The sequence below is a fragment of the Colletes gigas genome, unplaced genomic scaffold (assembly GCF_013123115.1).
Source record: "Colletes gigas isolate AHSC1104 unplaced genomic scaffold, ASM1312311v1 Colletes_gigas_Sc00047, whole genome shotgun sequence".
Classification (NCBI taxonomy): Eukaryota; Metazoa; Arthropoda; class Insecta; order Hymenoptera; family Colletidae; genus Colletes; species Colletes gigas.
In genome coordinates this window covers 889,951-909,011 of record NW_025106676.1, presented here as the reverse complement: position 1 = coordinate 909,011, position 19,061 = coordinate 889,951, and the positions used below count along the sequence as shown (strand labels likewise).

At 32.3% G+C, this 19,061-nt stretch overlaps 1 protein-coding gene across 10 annotated transcripts; it reads right to left on the bottom strand.

The window, feature by feature from the left end:
* Positions 1-1,172: 1,172 nt before the first annotated feature.
* LOC122403248 (WD repeat-containing protein 7) lies at positions 1,173-18,990 on the bottom strand. Of its 10 annotated transcripts, none has more exons than XM_043406639.1 (27): positions 18,884-18,980; positions 18,573-18,737; positions 17,838-18,016; positions 17,525-17,757; positions 17,301-17,443; positions 15,445-15,635; positions 15,226-15,371; positions 14,969-14,989; positions 13,833-13,859; positions 12,521-12,611; positions 12,017-12,431; positions 11,708-11,928; positions 11,164-11,383; positions 10,924-11,038; positions 10,606-10,811; positions 10,390-10,527; positions 10,207-10,275; positions 9,460-9,561; positions 8,541-8,753; positions 8,198-8,462; positions 7,912-8,131; positions 7,599-7,824; positions 6,978-7,303; positions 6,502-6,825; positions 6,332-6,424; positions 5,919-6,116; positions 1,173-5,542 (listed from the first exon to the last, which is right to left on the bottom strand). In XM_043406639.1, the coding sequence occupies exons 3-27, from the start codon at positions 18,000-18,002 to the stop codon at positions 5,357-5,359; spliced, it is 4,554 nt and encodes a 1,517-aa protein (XP_043262574.1). In that variant the 5' UTR covers positions 18,003-18,016; positions 18,573-18,737; positions 18,884-18,980; the 3' UTR covers positions 1,173-5,356. The 10 variants fall into 10 exon arrangements, with proteins under 10 accessions (XP_043262574.1, XP_043262576.1, XP_043262577.1 ...); XM_043406641.1 differs by having other exon boundaries at positions 9,466-9,561; XM_043406642.1 differs by having other exon boundaries at positions 17,322-17,443.
* Between the last annotated feature and the right edge of the window lie 71 nt (positions 18,991-19,061).

Sequence of the window (19,061 nt, the reverse complement as noted above, 5' to 3'; positions counted from 1 at the left end):
GAACGAAACCGCCAAGTAGGAGACCTTCTAGAGAAATTGCCCCCACTATGTGTCGTCATATCCGGTAAATCTTTCAAAGTCTATAATTGGTTGAAGCGGTTAGTGACAAAATCTCGTGATTGGTTGGTGCATACTAATGCAATGTTGCCATGTTTAACCAAAAAATTACATAGAAGAGATTCATATTAACATTTTATAAGTATAAACTAAATTTGACAATACTTGTGATATTTACTGTTTAATACATTTATACCACATTAAAAAATGTTTTATATTTACGTTAATCATGATATCTCAATTATAAATATTATATCTTGAAATAAGAAAGCAATTCCACAGAGTTGGAGTCCTTCACAGTCAGAATTTGAACTATTTATTTTTTATTAAATTTTGTAAAAGAAAAGGCAACTTCAAAAATATTTGTAATTTAAAACGATAATTAATCAAAATTATATTAATAGAATATTAAAAAATACTCTATAATAATTTAAAAAGCACAATATGTAAATTGAGAAGCATATGCATAGATTAGGTACAGCATAGATCCATCATTGAATGCATTGCCGTGTCACATGCGACGTTACCCACTGATCTTTATAGTCTATATATACATCAGTGACGTTTTATCACAACTGACTTATGGGCCATGCTGAGCAAGAGGCAATAAAGCTATGAGAATCCGATTTTGTACTAAATAGACAGAGATGCACAAATACCGCGTACTTTTTCTATCAAATGCAAAATCAGATTCTCACGGTTTTATTGTTTCTCGTTTAACATGGCTAGTACTGGAGTCGGCTGTAGCTATATTTTAAACAAAATTGCATGAAAAGATAAAACCTGAAAAAGTTTTGTCATTGCATTAATAATGTAGTTTATCTCCTTACCCAGGTAGTTCCTTTATATGTATATGTTTATGAACAATTCCTACAAACACGACATTGAATATTTATTATTTAAATATCGTGTATCATGTTTTATCTATAAGAATTTCCACCATTAAGGCTTTAATCAAGTTTACAATTTATATCTGTGTCATTTGTCTTCTGATACTAATAAAAAATATCTAATTTATTGTATAATTCTTGGTATAACAAATAAAAATTTTGATATTTTCTCTAATACAAATGATTGAGTTAGTAAAATTTGTCAAGGTAGAAACGATTTTCGTCTTCATTGTGTATATATTATCGGATTTTCAACGCAACGCGTTTGACATTGATTACATTTAAATACATTCGATTATTGCATAACGATTAACAACACGTGCGGTATACTTTCCTTTGCATTAAACATTACTGTTAGTGATGGAATCTAGAATTACTCGAAATGTTTCGAGTGAACAATGGAAAACATCGAGAGATCAATTAGTCGAAACAATTAGAACGCTATGTAGTTCTTAAGAAATCAAGCACTTACGAGTAGGCTTTCTTGGTTGCCTTCGTACGAGAGAAATATAGGAAATTTAGCTTATTATCATTTTCAAAAAGAAATAAATTTTTTATAACAATTTTTATTCCAAAAGTACATTTATCATATTCGTTGAACTTTGAAAATGTTACTTGATTTAAGAAGATAGAATTATTCGAAGTTTTCCAAAAATTGATTCACTTCGAAGACTGAAATATCGAGTATCCATCATTGACCATTTTCTCGATCGAGTTTCGTGTAGTTCAATCCTGTCCATGGGTGGAGTCCTTTACGAGATGTTATCTTTGTTTACGCGTCGTATCGTTACTGTGCTTAATTAGGCACGTATACATAACACAGAATATTGACTTATGTGATGTTCATATTGGTAACTGATCGGAGAGAGATACGATTGCTCTTAAGAGTATGTTTCGGACAGGATTGATTTAACCATAAGCAGGGCACGATAAAGTACATAATGTACACATAAATAATTACATAGATACAATTAGGCATAGTTTGGTTTTATATACAAGATACAAGTAACGCATAGTAATCGTTCGATTCGCCACGATGAGATGCTATGTCGGGGAGCAGATCCGTCGTCTTATACTTCTTTTCTGCGTTTACTAGTATTTCGTTTCGATACCGGCCGTAGACACGCCTGCGTGACATATTCTTGCGGTACTAATATTTCTTCCTTCTCACGATAATCGAAACAATAATATCACTTAAATTTTGTTATCAATAAGATTTGATTTCGCATTTTCCAATCCATTCGCCTACCTACACCCGTACACGAAAATATTATAACATTCAACTAACGGAATACGTACGTGAAACTGATATTTGATATAATATAATACAAGGAATGGGCTCTAAGATCACATAAACGAAATTAGAAAATAATTCAACAGTATATCATGTTCATATACTTTTGTAAGCTACTTTTGGTACATGTTTACAATAAATGAATATTATAAATATAAGCATTCGAATACTTTCGTGTATAGGTGTGTATCTGGTTTATTTATTATTTATTTGTCGAACGTTTTCAAGGGTAACTTGAAAATCTATATTTTTATTTACAGATTCGTATTCTACGCAAAAAAGGACAAACTTTTGTATGGAAGTTCTTTTACTTATAAAATTTCTATCCTTTTGAAGTATCATGTGGTAAATTTGCACCATTCCTTTTTAGAAAAATTTCTCTGCTACAGTTATCACGTTTCGAGCAATTACTGCAAGAGGCAGAAGGAATAACAGCGAATGAATTCGATGAACATGTCGAAGTATCGATAATAAAAATTATTTTGGCATTAACGTTTGTTATATTCTGCTCGATTAACGCAACTCGTCGTCCCTGATATGAGAACTGCATAACATTCGTGCTACTGATTTGGCTTAACTATTGCACAGAGTGTACATTTCTGTATAAATTATTTAAACTATTGTTAATCACTGATATTTTAATTGTCAAAAAAAAAATGTATGCTTAAGAAAAGTCGCATGACTAAATTTAAGTCCATAGCACTGTTTATGTTTTCACTGTATTCGATCAAATTTGAGCCAATTCGTTGACCTGCATGTTGCACAATCCCCTTGTAAGATCTTTTGTTTTTGACTCTAAACACATGGTATTTAATTACATCCAAAAATTTGTCATGTGTTGGAAGATACACTCGTGATTTTGTGCGATCCATGATAGACGTAACTAAACTGCAATGTTTAAACACACAATTGCATACTTCCGTTAACGCGTCTGTAAGAATCTGGACAACGAAGTCGTCATTTCTCTAACCAAAACAGTACACACATACGCGTATATGTTTACCATGCTTATATAAAACATTGCACTAAATTTCCAAGAGGGAATAACGATAATAAATTAAGCTAAATGAACTTGATATCATCTACAAATCTTTATCGCGTTATCCGTTTGCTTTACAAATGGAGACATCTTAATTCTTCGAAATCGAAAATAACAAAGGAATTACATTTTACGTTTGGACGACTACAGATTAAATTCAATCCCTCACTTTTCGGAGTCTAAACAATGAAATAAATATTATTACATAATTGTTTTCGCGTGGCATATTTATAAAAACCATTAGGTAACTACAGAGCGTATTGAAATCTCGGACAACTGTCACAAAAGTTACACACTTTCGATTCTTTCACTAAAGAATTTAACCATTCATCTTCACTGTCATTTCGTTTTTAGCCATAAACAGGGATTGAAAATTGTTGCAATTTCGATTTCTGTTTCGTAAACAGTTAAGAAGAACCGAAATAATCTTATAACTGTTACTGAAATAGCGGTTCTGATGTAATAGTAATGAAACTAAGCCTGCAAGATAATTATTATTTTCAATAAGATAATAATCCAAAAAATACTGTTTACAATCATTTATCATATTCTCAATTATTTATCTACACCTCAGAATGAAAAATATGCAAAATCGATTAAAGCATCAAGGTAGACTGACGAAATATTAAGTAATAAAACTATTGTAATATACGTTTTTTTTTTTATAATCATCCAAATGCAAAATCATCGAAGGATATAAAATCCGCGCAACGGCACAAGGTGTTAAAAGAGTCACCCAAGAACTTAGCTTTTGTTCTATTTAAATTAAAATTAATATATTTTTGCTATTAATTACTCAATCTTGTTAAAATTTAGTATACATAATCTTTATATGTGTCCATTTATATTAAAAAAATTCATTGCAAAATCTTACACGCCTGGTTTTTCAACAAATTTTTTTTATAAATGATGAGAGTACAAATATCTATAAAATACTTCAACCGAAACTGATATTACATCAGAACCGTTTTCCCAATATAGTTATGGTATTATATAAACTATATAACAGTTATTTTCAGAACTTTTTCAATCCCCGGTCATAAATACTAAACATGTGCGATCGAGTGGTGATTATGAACGGATCTCGATACACAGTTCCTTTTATAGAGAGTGTCTTACAAGACACGGGAATATTTAACTTGCTAAATGGTAAAAATCACGTGGCAGATAAACACGTGTAAAATTCGTAAAACAGGAATTCATTTGAAGCGTTTAACTATACATAAACCGATTAAACATAAGACGATTCGTATAAATTGTTACACTGACCTATGGGTTCGCCACTGTATTATGTATGTACAAATCCTTGGGCGACAATTCATATTTTTTTTCTTCTTTTTTTGGTATGTATATATACACATGTATGTACTTTCAACGCGAGATTCCGTAAGGTAACCTTTCAACTATTATATTGGGGTTTTAGGAATAATGAAAACGTGGCTTAAATAGCACACGCGGTTGCGTAACATTGCATAAATGTACAGTACGGCATACAAATCCTTTTCTGTAGAAACATTTTCATTACAAAATTCCATTTTATATATTTAACTGCGACCTAGACTCGCAAAATTTGAATGAAATCAGATTAGATAGCTACGTAGTTAATAATCAAATGATAGTGCAATTAAATTACTGAGTAAAAAGAATACTTTTTTCTTAATGCGTTACGACATTCAACTATCTCTGAGTGCTATAGCAACGCAAATAATCGAGCGTGTCCGTGCGGAACCAAGAAACGAAAAAATTTCAATTACATAAATGGAAAGAAAAAAGATGAGATAGATTGAAAAGGAACAAATTTTCGTACCATACTCGACGATAATCGCTATGCCATATCCTGCGTCGTAGAACGATGAAATTCATCACTCAAACATATTCCGTACGATACGGTATCCGATTATTTAGCACTAGCACTATGAAGTACCAATAAACGCACCAACATTCACGACGGCACTTTCGGTTATTTTTTTTGCCTACGATGATTCCACGTTTTTTGCTTATACTGATCCCACTTGCTGTACTGTTCAGTTTTATCATTGTTTGCCCAGTACTGGAATAGGAGAGGTCATCTGCGGTTTAGACGTTGAATCGTGTTTCAGATCCATCGGCAAGCATTAACGTAACCGTTCGATTGTTTATCCATATCAATCGAGCTAATCGCATTGGGTTTAATCGTGCCACGTCGTTAATCGGCGCGGTACTGTACGACTTAACGCAACGCGTTTGCGAATTACCTAGGCCGAACATACCGCTATTTGTTTGCTGAAAATTTTTAAAGTTCCCAATTAATATTATCGAAATAGTCAAACTGCAAAGGAGGATGTTAAAAAAGTGCCAAATTTGTACCCCACCAGGCACATAAAATAACTATAAGGCATCATTTTACAAGCTTTCTACAGCGATAGAATGGTTATGTAGAAATACAGTAGACTCCTAGTTATCCGGTCCTGTTTGATAATTTCGGATTAATTGGTCATTCGTTTATCTGGCCAGAGGCCCAGCCCCATAGAGGCCGGTTAAGAGAGAGTCTACTGTACAGTTAATAGTTTAGAAGATGCTTGAGACATTATACAATATTTTTAAAAACATGTTGATATCTATAAAGGTTTCAGCGTTAACGAGGTAAAAAATCTCTTACCTGCCAGAAACACAATTTGTTTTCCGCACAAGAATAACTAACCAGGAACTTGCCCTCGGGTGAAAATGCTAACGCGGTCACAGGTGCTGTATGCGCAGGTACTGTCTGGCATTTAACGTTTCCTCGCAATTCATAAAGAGCGAGTTGACCGCTACGACTACCTACTGCTATCCTGCGCGTTGCTGGACAATGACTTACCTGAAGAAATAATCTATTTATTACGAGCTAATACTTAACACTAACGACACTTTTACTTGCTCATTTATGGACGGATAGCCCCTGTATACATATATGTAGCTAAACCTTTCTTATTAATATACAAGAGCAAGTAAAAATACCTTCTTCGTTTACTGAAGAACAATCAATCCTATTAGATACTAATTTTGATTAACTACCAGTATACATTGACTTACTTGATTGAATCTGCATACTGCTGGAAATACATCGTTCAATGATTTAGTTTTAAGATGACCTGGGTCCAGACAATGTAAAATAATATCCATGACCTGTAAATACTTATTACATTATACGTGCAAAAGTGTTTCAGATTTTCTCAGATCTCTATGAATACTGTTATTTTTACCTCGACTAAAAGATCGTTCATTTCACTCTGCATTTTATCAATTAATTGTTCAACGATTCTGAGTATTTCTGGTTTTGCCCTAGCAAGAACACTTGCACCTATGTTTACATTTAGTGTTTGCGCGTTTTGTTGCAGTGTGTTGAATCTGGCCACCTCTCGTGCCATTGTAGTAATGAATGCCGCGGGTCTGACAGTTGCTATCAAAGTTAATGCATGACGAGCTGTACGACATGTGTCGGCTTGAGGCGTAAGTGGAAGGCCGTACGTCATGCTTGGTACTAATTTATCAGCATCACAACACATTTCCAGTAGTCTCAATAATACCTACATTATAATATCACGAAATTAATAAATATTTTTTTTTAACTAAATCAGTTCAATATAACTTAGATAAGAGATCAATAATTTATATGATGCAAGAAAATACCACAAAGGGTAATGAAGATCAGTTCATTAAGATAGTAATTTTCTCTTACTTTTGATACGTCGAGATAGGGTTCCCAAACGGTGAAACCTCTACCAATGAGATCAATTGCCGCTCTTCGTAATGCTGTGTGTAAAGGCAATTTTGGAGAGTGTGGCGCATGTAGTAGATGTGTAAGCGCCATACTAGTATGCCTGGCAACATTATTATTTCCTATTCCAAAACCTTCTACAATCGAACTCTTTCGTCTCTGTTCATTATCCCTTTTTTGATTCATCGTAGTAACGTCTTGCCCAAATTCGGCTCCTATCACGCCTAATAATACGACTGCTGTCGTTTGTTTCTGTTTCAATTCCGCTACGCTCGATGGTTTCCTGGCTACATTTATTTTTGTCGATAGAAATTATGTACAATTTCTTTTTATCCTAAAATTATTAGGTGTGCAAATTAATTCAGATGCTTTTTCATGAAATTCAAAGTTTATGAACATAATGTTATAATTTCCTTATTGAAAGACATTTTTTTGCTGCTATTATGAAGAATTATGTCGCGTTATCGATTCTTTTAATATTCCTTAGAGTCTACTGTTGCTATTTCCAAATCACCATAAAAGCAACGAATTAATTTCCACACCTAATATACATATACGAGTATAATTGTATACATAAATTACCTTCCACTAATTCCTCCTCTTCATCTTCTTCTTCCGGATGTGATTCGGTTGGTGGAATTGGACTATTGGACGCTGGAGGACTTTGGTTTTGTACTTGTGGTGCAATAGGCTCTTGAACGCTGTACATCGGTAGATATTGCGACCAACTATCTACTAATGCTTTCCTTCCTTTTGGACCCATTCTACCCAATTCAGCGAGTAATAAAGCTTGCGCCGCTTCGCGGATCTAAAAGTCACCGAACAATAATGTTAACCCCCCGTGTCCGTATGTGTCTTTAACTACAGTTATGTATGTTTGCATGCTATTGCTAACCTCAAGACATTGATGTTGCCATCGCCGTGCCATCATTTCGACTAAAGGTCGTTTGAATGTTTTTGCACCACCTTGTACAGCTACTTTATCAGGGAGAAGCACACAATGCAATGTTGCCAGGAGGGACCAACCTTGTTTAATCTGTGCTTGCTGTACTGTATAAATCTCTTCGTTTTCTTCTTCCGCTTTGTTCCAATTAACCGCCGATCTGTTACCCGGCCTGCATTAAATATATTAATAAGATCTATCCTACGTCCTAACTTTTTCTACAAGATAGCTGACTGACCTATGCAGTTTTCGATTTCGTTCTTGTTCAGGTACAAATGTTGCATTGTTCATTGACATTAACGTGTTCGCCAAAGCGACTACTGCCAATAAATGATTACTGGTTAATGTGGTAGACAACTCCCAATGTGCTCTTGCCGTGAACGCTCTGGTGAGTCTTTCTTGCCTAACTAATTCGACTGGCAAACGTTGTTCCAATTGTGTTATAGGTTCGCCGGCTGGTTCCAATTGCGTTTGCCAAGTTGGTAATAACAACGACATATAACCTATGGTAAATAATGTTGATTTAACAATACTGATACAATGAACAGTAGAATTGGTCTTCTGATATTTTCTATTTATACCTCCTTTCGACAATACGCCAAAAGAAACGGGAACCATGGGCCTTAATAAACCCAGTTTTCCTTCGCAAACACGATCTAAATCTGGGTCCATGCCCCAGGCATGCAATAGACTCAATATAAGCTGAGCAACTTCCATAGTTGCATTCGGTTCGTTAAAAGTTCCGTTCCGTTTTAAATTGTTTTTTGCAGCATCGCTGTTATTCCAGTGGTCCCCTGTGAAGGGTTAAAACTTCTTGAGTAACTATAACTAGGAGAATTTTTAATTTACACAAATGTGCGTCAGAGAAATGAAACTATAACATCAATGTTTGAAATGTTTCATATTTGTACAAGAATTTTCTAAAATAAAAATATGAAAAATGTTTCAATAATCAGATGCTAATACATTTCTTAAATATTCATTGTGTAAGATATGTGGAAAGTCTTACAATAACATACACAGATAAGGAATCTATAAATAAGAACATGAATATATAAAGCAAAAACCTGAAATGTATAAAATGTATGTACATAACATACAAAATAAACGAAAGAAATTAATTAGGAGAAACACGAATGATTCCCTAAAATATGATTTACATTTCCTATACTAAAATTTTTCATTTATAACTCGCTTTTGTACATAAAAGTACCACATTATATAGTGTATTTATAGAATAATAGCCTGAAATAAATTTGTATAAAAATGAACGATTGTTCAAACTGTAAATCGATGTGTAAGTGCATCAAAAGAAAAGTTAGCGATCACACTTGTATCGTAAAAATTGAAATAAAAAATAAATGCATTTTATATACAAAATGAAGAAACTGAGAAGCGGAACGACAAATCTGAACTAACAAAAGAAAAAAAAACCATGCGATGTGATTATAGCAACAGAAAATACAATGACTCAGCCATCCTCCTTAAATCGTGGCTAACCTTTACCGTCGAGAGTCGACGGCTTGAGGCCAACGCTTTCCACCTTGGCCTGAATTTTAGTGTGTACGTTCTCTGCTCCCTCCTTCATTTTAGCCAATATACCTACAGAAAGAAATCTGCTTTAGACGATGTCAATAAACGAATACGTTCTCAACACGAGTCTTCTAACTAACGACTACAGCTGAAGTATGGATTACAGGCACTATGAAATCTGTGATGAGTATTATATGAAATAAACATTCCAAGAAAGAGCGTACTTGAGTTATATCCGTGAAACAATGTATCCAGTATAACAGAAATGTAATCAAGCGTTAGGAGAATTAAGAACACAAAACATCGATTCACTATACCAAGCTTCTCTCTCAAACGTGTTTAACGAATGAACATGAATGAAGTAAATTTCGATTGATCAAACAGGTGTATAGGAATACTAATTAAATCGAATTAACACTGCCTAAAACTTTCCGAACGCTCAGTATAGACTTTGAGCTGTACATTGTATCTCACAAATATACATAAAACCACCTACGTTTGTGCACATGCAATCACACGAGAAGAATTTTATATGTGCATTGATTGAATAATGAATAGCTTGTGCAATAAGTAATATATGTATAAAGAAAATCTAATGATCTTGCATGAGATCCTTATTAAACCTTCACTCTACAAGGTGTATAAAAAATAAACAAATAAATAACCAGAAACAAACTACAATTTATAAAATGAAGCAATAACAGAGAACAATACCGTGACGATCCTTTTCCTTTAAAATTCGTTCAACGTCGCCTGCCTTATCCTTGACGCGACCGAAAAAGTCTATAAAGTGGCATGTTAGTATATATTTTCTTTTTTAATTAATTCGAATCATATTAAAATGTTCAAAAGCAATATTTTTATTTATATTACGGAAAAAATAAAATTGGTCTTAACCTGCAATTTTTTTATGTGCATCTGGACTAGCAGACTGCGTCAGTGCTGCAACTTTTTGATACTCCGAAGCTGAAATCAGACCTTGTGATTCCAAAGAACCTGGTGACATAGCTCCATACTCGTCGCTAAGTAATTGTACTATATAAAAGAAAAAGAGAAACGCCTCTATCAATTTGTTATTACATACGTTGTAAACAAAACAGAAGTAACAAGTACCTATTAATGCTTCTATGTCAAAAAATAAAATATGACTTTCTGGGTCTTTAGGATTACTTCTGAAGCCTTGAATTAATAAAGGGGCGCCCTTCGCTTTTATTTGACTTCCGTGATCTGGTCCCTGTCCACCATGAAGTTGTTGCAGCTGATGCAACCCTCTTTGCGTCGCGTGTCTTATAGCAGAGAGATTTCTATGCCTTAAACCTCTGAAGAAATAAAATACAACAAATATGATCAAGAAGAAGAATTGCTTTTCAGGAACCTTTCCCTAAAATTCACACAAGTTTCTCACCATCCATGTTGCAAGATTTCATTTACCTAAAGAAATGTACAGCAGGATTAGCTAAGCCCAGTTCGCCACCAGCGACCGATCCTCCAGCTGCAGCTATAGTGTTTTCATCACATGCGTAAAGTACCTCCTCTGCAATAATACCTGTAATTATTTTAATTAGGTTTAATAAAAAAACATGCTGTTTTTAGTCTTTGTCTGGGACACCTTGCATAATAGACTTTAAACGAATACATAAAAGAATATGAAAACTGAAAAATTATGCATACCATGTAATACACGATCTAGATGACCAGTTTCCATTTGCCATACGTACACAGCTCCATCCGAACATCCAACTATCATAAAATCATCTAATGGCCTCCACTTTATCGTGACAACTGGAAACAGGTGTCGCGACGCAAGAACAACACACTTCCTTTCTGTTAGCGACAATAAAGTAACACTATGATCTGATGCAACACTGCAAACACACTTTTGTATTCTAGGCTGAAAAGAGACGAGATTACAAATGCATGGATAATGAGAAAGTATAAAATTATGAAAAATATATTATGAAATAACTGTTACAAAATTGTATTAAATGGTAATGTATTAGGTTGTATGGAAAATTTGTTTCAAATCTTTTATATGAATGAAACACTTCAGAATTGTTTCGTCAACCAGCTAAGATCGGCCAGACTGAGTGAAACGAACTTTCGAAACAATCTAACACTCAGAAAGAAACTATTTTTTCATTGAAACTTGAAGTAGTATAACAGTTGTTTCGCAAAACATTCTGTTTGCTGTAAACGATTAAAAAATGTAGCGTACACTGCAATTATCAGGTGGCACCATCAATTGTGTAATTTCACCAGCATGGACACAGAATCTATGAATTAGTGTACCGGCATAAAGATCCCACAAACATACAGCAAAATCAACAGAACCAGAAACAAGATGTATTCGGTCATAACGCGGTGCCGCTCCGTGTGGATACAACAGGCAATTCACTCGGCCAGAGTGACCCAAAAGTACTTGGTGCGGAGGCCAATCTATGGAACCACATAATAAAATAGAGAGAAAAATGTAGTATAAGTTTGTTATTCGATAGAAAAGTTCCGAGGTATAAATTTATTGTACCATCGTATTGTTGGTGATGGCCATGAAGTAACTGAAGCATGACTGTTTGCGTTGCAGGAACAATAATAATACTGCCGTCTTCACGACCAACAACTAGGCGACTTTGTTGTGGTAAATAAATACTAGCTGTTAACTTTATACCATGTCCGTCCCCACTGTCCAACTGATCTAATATTCCAACCGGCGGTGGTTTCATTTGTGCCCAAGCAGCCATAAGACTTACTTTTACTGCCGGCGACAATGAAACAGGCATTGAGTGCTCATTCTGACAGATTTGAGACAATTGTTGAGTAGTTACTTCTGGTACTGTCCAAAGAACAACAACACCTTCGCTGTCACCGCGTAGTAAATATTTTAACGTTTCATTTTGTCGTTGAACTGTAACTAATCGCATTGCTGGGGGACACGACAGAGGCTACAATAAAAAGTAAAATAGTACTTGATAATTTTGATTTGTTCAATGTATTTAAAACTAGTTTTATTGATTAGAAACTTTAAAATTACCTTGTCTCCAGGTTGCGTTAAAGTGCAGTATAAGTAAGGTTGATCGTATTCAGCACCCGCGGTATGAAAACTTTTATTGTCTGCTACACTACTATATAATCAAAACAAACAAGAATAATATATCATGTTAGTATTTTCAATTTCTTGCCCTACCATAACACCATTTATGGACATTAATCCACGACAGATTCAAATATAACATATTGTAAACTATGAAATTGAAATGTTCTATAATATAGTCCATAAATAGTATGTAATTATCATATTTGGTGGAGGCTCACATGTATTTATTAATTTTAACAGCTTAATTGATTGTTTATTTAATAAGATATGTATAACTAAGCAGTAAAGCATTGCACAATTTGTTTAAATCAATCTGTATAATCATATATCTTTTATAGTAATTTGTTATAGTATAGTAAATTTGTTAAGTCAGATGTAAATCTAGTACAAAATCTTTAATTACAAAGATTTACTTGCATGATGAGTGCAAACAACAAAATTTAGCATGAGTAACTAAAACTACATAAGCTGGCATAACACTACTATTTTTTATTTAAATAATTATTTTCACCATTCACCTAATCCAGAAACTATTGATACATGTAAAGCAACTGAAATGCATATTGCCCTTATTTGTAATGTCCTCATTCAATATGTTTTTGTATGATACTTTTCATAATTATGTTATGTAGAAAATAAAATATGATGTATATACTGATAAGTAGACAGTACACGAAAATTGAATAAATTGTTGTTCTTTTTAATATCTATTACTACTAGAGAAGTACAATTTTTATCAGAAACATAAAATTTGGAGTAGAATATTTCCTTTTTATTAAATCTTTGTTTTGTGTTTAATATTCTAGTCTAGAAACTTTTCAATTATAGTCTAATCCTTGATCATAAACTACACTATTCATGCCTATTTGCCAGAAACTGAATACAGTGAAATTCTTATACTGTGCTGTTCGTGTTAATTAATTCGTGATTTATAAACGGTCTGTGACTCATTTAGAAAATGTATAGGAGATAACGTACAAAATGATCAACCACTGAGGAGTTACTGCATTTTTAAAGTATATTTCACTGTATTTACCTTTCATTTACACACGTATATAAAAATATGTAAAACGGCACCTGATTTATGACATTCAGTAGGAAGAGGAACAATTGACGATGAAAACTAAATCAGTAGAAGAGCAATATGATTAACAAAACGAATACATGAGAAAACGCAGGTAAGGAGACAGAGAAATTACAGTGGAGAACACAAGAACAAGAGTGTGTAATAAAGATAATGCAGTGTTACCTGCTGAGAGCCTTGCCCTTCAGCTTGCTAGAAGAACACCAGATCCACCGTAGAATGAAGTAGATGTGTATTATATGAAAAAGACACATCACCGTAAAAACAAGTTGCAGTGTTAATTATATGTTAATTGTTCTCGAATATAAGAATTTTCACACTTTTAATAACAATTTTACTTAGATCATAGATACACTGCTTTTGGTGTTCTCTTCTCATTTATTAAGAAAACTCATTAAATTCGATCTCATCAATGGAATGATTAAAACAATTAAACATGAACTTTGTTTATCGACAACGTAACAAATATATGTTAAAATTTCACGTATTCATACTAGAAGTATAAAATTGTTAGAAACAAAATGTACTAAATATTTTACAAAAATCAATATTATAACAATTCATAAAGTGTGTACTATGAATATAGTAAATAATATATATTTCTTTATAAATGTTAAAACTTTGTTAATATAGTTTCTGTGTAAAATAGGTAGATTAAAATTTCTATTTTCAACATAATGATCAAATATGAATGTTCATGAAAAATGGAATAAAGAAACATAAGGAGAACAAATATTAAATGTGTGCATTGCCAGCAAGTGCCTCTACAGAATAGCATTCAGACTTAAAAATTAAAGCCTTTGCTTAATTTAAAGATTGGTGCTTCTGACTGATATGAATTTACCTATGTATGTATTTAAATAAAATGTATCGAAAAAAGAACATTAAACAACTGCAATTGCATTTGTAAAGATACAGTAATTACATTAGGTGTATTCTATGTTACATTTCAGGTCAGATACACTTGTAATGATATCTCGTTTTTAATTTGAAGTTATTTAGCAAATGCTATATATTGAACTATTACAAACATATTTCTAGCATGTATTTAAAATGATATGTTATTGAATATATTGTATGCTACTTTATTAAACTATGTAATTAACAAATTCTTATTATATTCTTAGTTTTAGATTTGTTAAATTAGCATAACAATTGATTACAACAAATTAGAGCAAACAAATATATGTATATTAGTATTGTTTGCTATGCCATAAAAATAAGCAACTCTTAATTAAATATCACAAATTTTTTTCTTAGAAATCTGAAAAAATTTACAATACTAATTTTCAAAAAACTACCTGTCAAGGTGTACCAGAATTCTATAAGCAACAAATGAATAATCTATTTAATAAATTTATAAGTAAGATGTATTGGATAATATGATTACGAATGTTTTGTCTTAAAAATATTTGATGTTATGAATTATTTACAAGCTCTTCTACTATATAATGAAATAATAAAATTGGAATATTTCGTAAGACTTCTAAAGTGTAAAATATCCATGATTAAAAAAATAGAGTAACAAGAAGGAATAGCGTTTTATTTAAAAACGTACTTAGCTGGTAATTTATAGAGATAACCATGACCTTTGTCATTCCATAAAATGACTCTGTCTGCAGCTAGAAAGTCTCCAGCCATCCAACGTTCCCCGCGCGGCGCAGAAATAGAACACAGGACCGAGAAATCACCAGCATCGTATATCTGATTTAAATAATGCATTAATAAAAGCAAACTTAAACAACATCAGAAAGATGATAGTAATAAGAAAATTTACCTGCCAATCTTTGGAACACACAATTAATACTGTCCTTAGATTATATGGACAACAAGTCATTGCAAGTGCATTTAGACATCGTATCTGTTTGCTTTCATGTTCATAAAGGGGTTCACAATGACGATTTTCATATCCGAGAAGAGTCCACACCTTGACCGTGCCGGTTGTTGTTAGTGCCAGTACAACATCGTCTTTAAATGAATGGAAGCGCCTGTTGCGCGTTAACTACATCCAAGTAAGTGTCATAGCATTTTAAGCAAAAAAATTTTCAGTAAAAGAGTAAAGTAACGCTTCACAAGTATTATAAATGCACTCGAAATTATAATTTCTTTGCAAGTAATACTGTCAAATAAATACACTAATATAAGGGGGAAAAAATATTCGAAATAATTATAGCTGTAATTAATAAACCCATGTAACATAGTACATATTATAATTTCATGCAAAATGAGACCTTTCATATTATAATAATGAAATAATTATATCCACGTGGAGAGCTCGATTCATGCTTACTTGAATCATGCACAAGTTATCTTGAAAGTTTAGAGAATAATTGTTAATATTCCAAATATAGACATATTGAATTTTGTACTAAACTTAAAAGATTCCACATATTAAAAATTAACATACCTAAGATTTCTATATATGTCTTCACTCAAGCTACAATTATACCTATTATATAAATAAAACTATTTTTAAAATTTAAATTCTAAAAAGGAAAAGAAAATTTCTCATCGCAAATATGATATGTAATTTGATTAAATAACATATAGTTTAAAATGCAACACTGAAAATGAAAGTTTTCTACATGTTGATTAAAACATAAAACATCGAACACACTGCTATAACAATAAATAAACACAAAACTGAACAATATTCCTTTTGAAATCATAAAAAAACACTATCAATTGCATTCATTACATTCAAATATTGAACACATTTTAAACATTCATGAGTTTACAGTAATATGGTATGAATGTGATTAATGAATGTAGGCAAATGCAATGTATGCTTTAATGATTGAGTTTTGTGATATGAAAAGCAAGTGTAGGGAATTAGTATAAAAAGGAAGATTAATTAAAATATTAACAATGGCTGTTCATTTGATTTGACTTATTGTTCAAAAAAATAAAAACTTAAAAGACCAAGAGGAAGAAGGTATGAAAGAAATGATACAGCCTTGACTACTAGTGAAATAATTCTGATGTACCTTCACATGTAATTCATTAACATGCTGCAACAATGTAACTTTTATTAAGATTTCAATAATGTATAAATTATTATCATTAGAGAGTAAAGTATATTATTATTATTAGTACTACTACCAAATTACATTATTATCAAAAAATACCTTTACAGAGAGAATTAATTAGATGTAAAGTCCCTAATATACCCAAACCACAAAGCTTTTTTAAGTTAATTGCTTAAAAAATGACTAGCAGACAATTCAAAACCCTGAAACAATATAAAATCTATATACATAGACCTTCCTGTTAAATACTTTACCAAAAGGCGAGAAGAAAATCTATAAACGTTATAACTACAAGTACCCCAAGAAAACATACTACATTAATGACTTTAATATTTGAAAAAAGACGTTCCGAACAACAAGGTTGTTTACAAAACATTGGTAAACCAGGAAATACCAAACATATTGTGCGATTAAATGTCAGTTGAAATTTAAATTGAGTAAATTATACTATGACAAATATTATTTTATTACAGTAGTAAATTTTTGCACAATATAGATTGGTAGAGAAATCAGAGAGTGAGAGAAAGAGAGGGAGAGAGAGAGAGAAAAAAGAGAGAGTGGTAGCTTATGGTATAAAGTGTAGGTGTGATGGAGTGTAACTAACTTGTATACACGTAGAACCGACCTTTCCGTTTGGTCGGCCGCAAAACGTGCAAAGCACTGATCCAATCAGGATTCACGCGCGAACTTAAGGTGAACAAAACTTCTAAGCTGAAAGGGTCCATCACTAAAACCTCAGGGTAGTACCTAAAATTATAAAGCAAATATTCTTTTATGTGAAACTATGTATATATTTGTTCAAAAGAATATTATGTAATTTTGATATACCCAGAACAAAAAAGTCTAACATCTTCTGCATCAGCTGAGACATAAGGCAACATCTGTGTATGAACACTGCTAAGTTTTACAGCTTCTCTGCATTTTCCATCGACTAAATCCCAAGTGCACATCTCTCCGCTTTCACTGCTGCTGACAATATAATTCTGTTCCATAATGACGCTTGCTCGACTTAGGCACAGTATTGGAGCAGTATGGCCAACAAGCAAACATCTTGGTGTCATCTTAATATATAATTGACAGATAAATTATTTAAATTTAATATAATTTAAAACATTCCCTACTTTACATTTAATATATTTACATTTAGTGTTTCAGGATCCACTTGCCACAAACATATCTGCCCATCGTAACATCCTGTTACCAAAGTTTTTTGATCTCGAGATAAATAAATACAAGAAATGCAATGAGTTGGAGCTATACGACCCCATAGCACTATGGGTACTACCAGGCTTGTACCTGCTGTCATTTTTAAAATTCAACCTATAATTTATTTTATAAACCTTGTAAATACACATTAATCCTAAAAGATTTATATTAATTCATTTATTTTATATTATTAATAAATGCATCTAATGGCTAATTAATTCAATAAATGCCAAACCATTTAAACATTGTTAATACAAGCAATTATTATATGTATTACAAATACATACAATACTATACATAATATTATTATCACATTTCAATATCTCTTTAACATAAAAACATTTCTATATGTAATTATTGTTCTTATTATATAATGTTCATTTATTCTCATTTTAGAACAACATATTACTTTTAGTTTACAATGTGATTGAAATATTTGTTCTCGATTTATCGATTTGTTAACAAATTGTTTGTTTTGACAATACAGCAATACATATACAGGCTAAGCACATGTTTCATTTGTGAAGATATACAGATGGAAATTGCAGCTACAATATACGTTTCTCTTACGACACATGAAATAACAATAATTCAACAAAATATATAATCCAACATAAACTGTTAATTAACAATGCAATAAAATAATCCCGTAATAAATAAATGACAAAACCTTGTTATAGAGTAGTCGAAGAATAATCAGCGTTACATCGATATTAACAGCAGGTATTTTCGTTGATAATAAATCAATTCTTCATCCGTAGTAAAAAGGGCTTGACAAGCATCTACCACAAAGTCCATCGCAACAACGCGATACACTAAGGCTCTCGAAGAAAACCTATTAAAAGCAATTAGAGGCGTCTGCTACATCACATTCACGAGATGTCACTGACAATCTGCAGTATTTTGATTTTATCGCATTTATATGCAATTACTTCAGCAAATCAACGCGTGTCCTATCTAACAAAACAAAGAAATATTTACCGAAAATACTGAATATTAATGACAATGGCCCCAAACGTCGTAACTGGCGATCTATGCCAAAAATCATACAATCCTTACTGCACTCTCACGATCGTAGCCATCTTGATGTTGAGAATAGATGAATACACATACAATCAGCTGTTCCACGTCAAAAGGTTCCTAGATAGTTAAATTCTGT